The sequence below is a fragment of the Leucoraja erinacea genome, chromosome 26 (genome assembly GCF_028641065.1).
Source record: "Leucoraja erinacea ecotype New England chromosome 26, Leri_hhj_1, whole genome shotgun sequence".
Lineage (NCBI taxonomy): Eukaryota > Metazoa > Chordata > Chondrichthyes > Rajiformes > Rajidae > Leucoraja > Leucoraja erinaceus.
In genome coordinates this window covers 29,586,346-29,594,504 of record NC_073402.1, presented here as the reverse complement: position 1 = coordinate 29,594,504, position 8,159 = coordinate 29,586,346, and the positions used below count along the sequence as shown (strand labels likewise).

Genomic DNA, 8,159 nt, shown 5'->3' with positions numbered 1-8,159 from the left:
TGGGGAGAAGGCAGGAACAGAGTACTGATTGGGGATGATCAGCCATGATCACATTGAATGGCGGTGCTGGCTCGAAGGGCCAAATGGCCTACTCCTGTATCTATGGTCCAGATATTTTTGCCTTCAAATCATTGGGTCGGGACGTGAAGCCAGAGAGCTCCAGAGTTTTGCCAATGACAAAGGCAAACGTCCGACTGATAGACAATGCTGATGTGCATAGTGTGTTGGTGGGACTTTAATGTTTGGGTGAAGCAGGTGGTATGAATAGGCACGGGAAGAATGGGGGGAGAATTGATTAAACAAAAAGCTCTCTCCCCCCCTCCCCCCAGCTCTGTTCTTCAATCTACTTCAACTATGGTCTACCCAAACCAAGAATTGCAGATAAGCATTGGCACAAGGAATTGCAGGTGCTGGTTTGCAAGGGGCTGGGGGAAAGACACAAAGTGCTGGAGTAACTCAACGGGATAGGCAGCATCTCTGTGGAGAAGGTGGCTGGGCGACGGTCAAGGCAGGGTCTGAATGGAGGCGTTTAAAACTGGGGAGGGGGGTTACTTGAATGGTGGACCTTGAAGTTGTGGTATTAAAACCACGCCAGCAAAACACTGCCTACCCTCAGCTGCCAGATGTTTGCAGGTGGCCCTACTCCAGGGAAGGAATATGCTACTTGAAAGAGCATTATCTTTTAGATTTTAATACAAGTGTATGGGGTTACTCGGGCGGGTGAAAGCAGCTCCAGACTTCAGTTTTATTAAACATTGCAGAATTATCATGGCGAATAAAAGCGCCCACGCTGCTCGTTTTAAATGGCTAAATGAAACAGCTGTAGGTTTGGAGTTGGACTTACTACAGGCTTGTTGACGTTGGCGACTTGCAGTGGGAGGAGGCGAGCGGCTCTGTGCTTGTTCAGGGTCGACATTGCCTCTCCGACCCCCCCGGGGGGGAGAGTTGGCCAGTGTTGGGGAACCTCCTTGCCGTTTGCGACCCAGCGCTCGCAGCTAGAGCGAGTGGGTGGGCGAGTGAGTGAGTGGGGCGAGTGTTACTAATTACCAGTGTGTTGTTTCACCCGCAGCCGACTCCAGGCGTCCAAGGAACAGTTGCCGAGCGATTGCTGATACACTCAACGTCATTTCCGAACACCTTTCGTTCATGAAAATGCTGGAGAAACTCAGCGGGTGCAGCAGCATCTGTGGAGGGAAGGAAATTGACATGGTTTCAGTGTAACATTGTGTTTAAGAAGGAACTGCAGAGAGATGCTGGAAAATCGAAGGTAGACAAAAATGCTGGAGAAACTCAGCGGGTGAGGAGGCACCTATGGAGCGAAGGATACAAGTCAAGTCAAGTCAAGTCAAGTTTATTTGTCACATACACATACGAGATGTGCAGTGAAATGAAAGTGGCAATGCTCGCGGAACAACAAAACATCCAAACAAATTATAAACACAATCATAACACACATATTATTTTACATTTACATAGAACATAGGTGCAGGAGTAGGCCATTCGGCCCTTCGAGCCTGCACCATTCGCCTTTCAATATGATCATGGCTGATCATCCAACTCAGTATCCCATCCCTGCCTTCTCTCCATACCCCCTGATCCCTTTAGCCACAAGGGGCCACATCTAACTCCCTCTTAAATATAGCCAATGAACTGTGTGGCCTCAACTAGAGTTCCACAGATTCACCCCTCTCTGCGTAATAGATCAGCCCTTTCTCAGTAATCAATGAGGCAAGAGCTGACGGGGTATCTGAGTGTCATTGTGTTTAAGAAGGAACTGCAGATGCTGGAAAATCGAAGGTAGACAAAAATGCTGGAGAAACTCAGCGGGTGCAGCAGCATCGATGGAGCGAAGGAAATAGGCAACGCTTCGGGCCGAAACCCTTCAGGAAGGAAATAGGTAACGTTTCGGGCCGAAACCCGTTAGGGTTTCGTCCCGAAACGTTGCCTAATTCCTTCACTCCATAGATGCTGCTGCACCCGCTGAGTTTCTCCAGCATTTCTGTGCACCATCTGAGTGTCATTGTTCATTTCGGTGTCTTTAGAACCGAGTGTAAAATAATTTGACAGGCTGATTGGATGTGGAGAGGATGTTTCCACTAGTGGGAGAGTCCAGGACCCAGAGGGCACAGCCTCCGAATCAAAGGATGTTCTTTTAGGAAGGAGGTGAGGAGAAATTTCTTTAGTCAGAGGGTGGTGAATCTGTGGAATTCTTTGCCACAGAGGACTGTGGAGGCCAAGTCAATGCATATATCGAAGGCAGAGGTAGATAGATTCTTGATTAGTGCGGGTGTCAGGGGTTATGGGGAGAAGGCAGGAGAATGGGGTTGAGAGGGAGAGATTTTCCAGCATCTGCAGTTCCTTCTTAAACAGTTGGAATCTACATATCACTCATGCTACAATATATTCTCTGTGCAAGTTGTGTGGAAGGGCTTTGCGATCCATATAATGGCTCTGGAAATCCCTCTGAAACCACATGCTTCTGTTGTAGTTTTGTCCAATGTGCTGTTCTCACAGAGTTAGACAAGACAAGCTGCCTTTATTATTCAGCTGGCCACTATTGTCCGAGCCTCTACATACTCAGCATGGTGGCACAGCGGGTAGAGATACTGCCGAATAATGCCCCCTGTCCCACTTAGGCAACCTGAACGGAAACCTCTGGAGACTTTGCGCCCCACCCAAGGTTTCCGTGCGGTTCCTGGAGGTTGCAGGTGGTTGCCGGAGGTTGCAGGTAGTGGAAGCAGGTAGGGAGACTGACAAAAATGTGGATGATCAGCCACGATCACATTGAGTGGTGGTGCTGGCTCAAAGGGCTGAATGGCCTACTCCTGCACCTATTGTCTATTGATGCTATCAATCTAGGTAGAAAGGAACTGCAGATGCTGTTTTGCACCAAAGATAGACACAAAGTGCTGGAGTAACTCAGTGGGACAGGCAGCCTCTCTGGAGAGAAGGGATGGGTGATGTTTCAGGGCGGGACATTTTACATTAGCTAAGAGATACAGCGTCGAAACAGGCCCTTCAGCCCACCGAGCCCATGCTACCCAGCGATCACCCCATACACTAACACTATCCTACACACACTAGGGACAATTTACAATTTTTACCGAAGCCATTTGACCTACAAACCTGTACGTCTTTGGAATGTGGGAGGAAACCGGAGCACCCGGAGAAAACCCGACGAGGTCACGGGGTGAACGTACAAACTCCACACAGAAAGCATTCCATAGTCGGGGTTGAACCCGGGTCTCTGGCACGGCGAGGCAGCGCTGCCACTGCGCCACCGTGCCTCGCTGGAGAAGAATCTGACGAAGGGTCACGACCAGAATCGCCTCGCATTCCTTTTCCTCCAGAGATGCTGCCTGACCCGCTGAGTTGCTCCAGCATTTTGTGTATGTCCTTGAAACACTAGTGTTGCCCCTCAGCAGTTTGTCCCTGTTTATTTGTTTTGCCCAGTACTGCTCCCCGGAGGGAATAATTGGGGTTTAATGAGGCTGCAAAATTAATTGTTAACCAGCTCAGGAATTTGGGTTTGTGTGGGATTGTGCAACTCCTGCTGTGCCCTGCCAGAGATTAGCTTCATGGAATCAGAAGGAACTGCAGCTGCTGGTTTGCAAAAAAAAAAGACACAAAGTGCTGGAACGACTAAGATTGGGGGGGCCAAGATCGGCACGGTGGTGCAGCGGTAGAGCTGCTACCTCACAGCGCCGGAGACCCAGGTTTGATCCAGGAGAATGGGGTTGAGAGGGAGAGATAGAACAGCCATGATTGAATGGCGGAGTAGACTTGATGGGCCGAATGGTCTAATTCTGCTATTCCTTATGACCTTATGAGGGTGGGTAATGAATAAATTGGTAGAGAACTTGGGAATCAGGAATATTATACTTAACGTTAGTGTCTGGCCTTTTAAAAAAAAAAACCTTTCCTGACACAGTGGAGATGTGGAATTACCTGCTCACTAATGTTGCTGGCGGTTAAATAAAAGGGTTTAATGGAGACACAAGAAACTGCAGATGCTGAAATCTTGAGCAAAACACCAAGTGCTGGAGGAGTCAGTGGGTCAGGCAGCATCAGTGGAGGGAACGGACATGTGATATTTCAGGGCTGGACCACCCTTCAGAAGGTTCAATCTGAGTGTCCTGGGAAACAGGCCCTTCGGCCCACCGAGTCCGTGCCGACCAGCGATCCCCGCACATTAACACTACCCTACACACATTAGGGACAATTTCACATTTAAAAGCCCCCTGTCCCACTTAGAAGACCACTGGTGACCTTGCCCGCCACCTGAGCTTTCCATGAGGTCACCGGAGGTTTTGGTCACTCTCACTAATGGTCGAAAGTGGTTTCCGCGTGGTCGAGACTTCATCATTAAAATCGGCATCGACTAAAAATAGGTTGCCGTTTTTTAGTCGCAGGTCTAGTCGAAGCCGGTTTTCTTCATAGTCGAGGAAGGTTTTCAACATGTGCATGGGAGGTGGTAGTAGGTTGCAGGTCACCTCGACCTTGATTTTTTTATTTTTGGGTGGCAGGCAAGGTCACCAGAGGTTGCTGGTTAGGTCTTCTAAGTGGGACAGGGTCTTTATACATCAAGCCAATTAACTGACAAACCTGCATGGCTTTGGAGTGTGGGAGGAAACAGAAGATCCCTGGGTCTTCTATGCATATGTATATCCTTGCGCTTGGTCCACCCCACCACCCCCGGCGTCCGCTGACTTGAGATTTAATTGTCTCCTTTAACAAGCGCACAGCCCGCCATCAATTAGTCGACTCCCTACTAGGTGGCTGGCCATTTAGGCAGCAAAGTACACATTTCAGTACATCCATTGAATTCAGTAAAATCGGCTATTAAGCAACTTCCTGCCCTACCTTCAAAAGCCGAGAGAAAAGCGCAGTTAGTTCTTAATTAGCTAGCGGAAATTTGCTTTTGTAAATCACAGGCTGTGTGTGTGCTCACACTGAGACCCTGCTCTGGAGGCAAACCAATAATTCAAACCACTTCTAATTGCCACTAATTGATTTCTGTTATGAGTCAGATTTAGTCCACAAAGAAGAGGCAGGTGGGTAAAATGTGTCTCGTGGCTTTCTGTGTCGTTAGCGTCGATCCAAATGTGAAATTGGGGGTCATTCGGCTATGTAATTTCTAACTTCCCGTGATCTATGATTCCACGAACCGCTTAGTGAAACTTTCCCCGTTCAATAGATCATCAGGGCGATAATTGATTCATTTTCTCAGTAATCAATGAGGCAAGTGCTGACGGGGTATCTGAGCGTCATTGTGTTTAAGAAGGAACTGCAGATGCTGGAATATCGAAGGTAGACAAAAATGCTGGAGAAACTCAGCGGGTGCAGCAGCATCCATGGAGCGAAGGAAATAGGCAACGTTTCGGGCTGAAACCCTTCAGGAAGGAAATAGGTAACGTTTCGGGCCGAAACCCAAGGGGTTTCGTCCCGAAACGTTGCCTAATTCCTTCGCTCCATAGATGCTGCTGCACCCGCTGAGTTTCTCCAGCATTTTTGTGCACCATCTGAGTGTCATTGTTCATTTCGGTATCTTGAGAACCGAGTGTAAAATAATTTGACAGGGTGATTGGATGTGGAGAGGATGTTTCCACTAGTGGGAGAGTCTAGGACCAGAGGTCACAGCCTCCGAATCAAAGGACGTTCTTTTAGGACAGAGATGAGGATCAATTTCTTTAGTCAGAGGGTGGTGAATCTGTGGAATTCTTTGCCACATAGGACTGTGGGGGCCAAGTCAGTGGATATATCGAAGGCAGAGATAGATAGATTCTTGATTAGTGCGGGTGTCAGGGGTTACGGGGAGAAGGCAGGAGAATGGGGTTGAGAGGGAGAGATAGATCAGCCATGATTGAATGGCAGAGTAGACTTGATGGGCCGAATGGTCTAATTCTGCTATTCCTTATGACCTTATGGGGGTGGGTAATGAATAAATTGGTAGAGAACTTGGGAATAAGGAATATTATAACCTTTCCTGACACAGTGGAGATGTGGAATTACCTGCTCACCAATGTTGCTGGCGGTTAAATGGACATAGAAACATAGAAATTAGGTGCAGGAGTAGGCCATTCGGCCCTTCAAACCTGCACCGCCATTCAATATGATCATGGCTGATCATCCAACTCAGTAAAATAAAAGGGTTTAATGGAGACACAAGAAACTGCAGATGCTGAAATCTTGAGCAAAAAGACCAAGTGCTGGAGGAATTAGTGGGTCAGGCAGCATCAGTGGAAGGAACGGACAGGTGATATTTCAGGGCTGGACCACCCTTCAGAAGGTTCAATGGTGGCCAACATCTTCCACAGAAGGTAGTTGAGGCCACAGTTCATTGGCTATATTTAAGAGGGAGTTAGATGTGGCCCTTGTGGCTAAAGATATGGAGAGAAGGCAGGTAAGGGATACTGAGTTGGGTGATCAGCCATGATCATATTGAATGGCGAATGGTGCAGGCTCGAAGGGCCGAATGGCCTACTCCTGCACCTATTGTCTATGTTTCTATGTTTCTATAAACTTTACCTATCAAGTCTACTCCGCCATTCAATCATGGCTGATCTATCTCTCCCTCCTAACCCCATTCTCCTGCCTTCTCCCCATAACCCCTGGCACCCGTACTAATCAAGAATCTACCAACCTATGAAGGAATCTATCAATCGAGGCAGGAAGGAACTGCAGATGCTGGTTCACCCTGAAGATAGGCATAAAATGCTGGAGTAACTCAGCGGGACAGGCTGAGAGAGGAGGAATGGGCGACGTTTCGGGTCGAGACCCTTCTTCAGACTGGGTAGTCAGACTGTATTTAAAAAAAAAATACAGCTGAGTTTTTGGACAAGACAAATAATAATACTTGCTTTCATTAATTTAGGTAATTTGCAAAAGTCAGTAGGTACATTAATTTCAATGGGATAATGGCGTAGCTACATAAACAATTTTGATTCTTCTTTAAAAACATTTAAGCCATGCCATTAAATCATGTCTGGGATGTGCTCAGTGTTTGCTGCTTGTCTTTCAGTACACGTCTATGTTGCACGATGCCAGTATCTTCTCCAGCGTTCTTGCATTAGGGGCGGCACAGTGACGAAGCCGGCAGTGCTGTGGCCTCACAGCCCAGGTTCGATCCTGAACTCGGTTGCTGTCTGCGTGGAGTTTGCACGTTCTCCCTGCGATCGCATGGGTTTCCTCCAGGAGCTCCGGTTTCCTCCCACATCCCAAAGGCGTGCGGGTTTGTAGGTAGATGAACCCTCTGTGAATTGCCCCTAGTGTGTAGGGAGTGGATGAGAAAGGGGGCTAACATAGAACTAGTGTGAATGGGTTGATCGATGGTGGACTGAAGTACCTCTTCCAATGTTGTATCCTTTAATCAATCAACCAAATAATATGCCACAGAGTGCTGGAGTAACTCAGCAGATCAGGCAGCATCTCTGGAGAACATGGATAGGTGTGCTATCCTTGAATCCTATCCATCCATTCAGTCTATTATGTAAAATAATATGTGTGTTATGATTGTGTTTATAATTTGTTTGGTTGTTTTGTTGTTTGGCTTTTGCACAAAAGTCCGCGAGCATTGCCACTTTCATTTCACTGCACATCTCGTATGTGTATGTGACAAATAAACTTGACTTGACTTGACTTGATGTTCTCCAGACATGCTGCCTGACCTGCTGAGTTACTCCAGCACTCTGTGGCTAATTCCTTGGTTGTTTGATGAATTCAATCTGATCATGGCTGATCATCTAAAATCAGTGCCCCGTTCCTGCTTTCTCCCCATACCCCTCGATTCCATTAGCTCTAAGAACTATATCTGACTCTCTCTGGAATACATCGAATACATTCAAGAAATATCTGTACATGTAACTTTGCAGAGATGTCGCCAGGACTTGAGGATTCGAGCTATAGGGCAAGGTTGGGCATGCTAAATAAAGGACTTTATTCCTTGGAGCACAGGAGGATGGGGCGTGATCTTATAGAAGCATATACAAATCAAGAGGGGAATAGATAAAGTAGATGCAATGCCTTTCGCCCAGAGCAGGGGATCGAGAACCAGAGGATTAAGGGGAGAAGGGAAAGATGTAATTGGAATCTGAGTGGGAACTTTATCCCAGAGATGGTTCTATGGAACGAGCTGCCGGAGGTGGTAGTTGAGGCAGGAA

The 8,159-nt window shown here is 47.5% G+C and overlaps 1 protein-coding gene across 1 annotated transcript in view; it reads right to left on the bottom strand.

Moving 5' to 3' along the window:
- Nucleotides 1-1,096, bottom strand: part of pacrg (PARK2 co-regulated) — a 160,718-nt gene extending 159,622 nt beyond the window's left edge. The window contains exon 1 of the mRNA XM_055656604.1: nucleotides 845-1,096. Within this exon, the coding sequence (XP_055512579.1) occupies nucleotides 845-916 (72 nt within the window). The 5' untranslated portion in view covers nucleotides 917-1,096. The remainder of the gene's footprint in view (nucleotides 1-844) is intronic.
- Nucleotides 1,097-8,159: the final 7,063 nt, after the last annotated feature.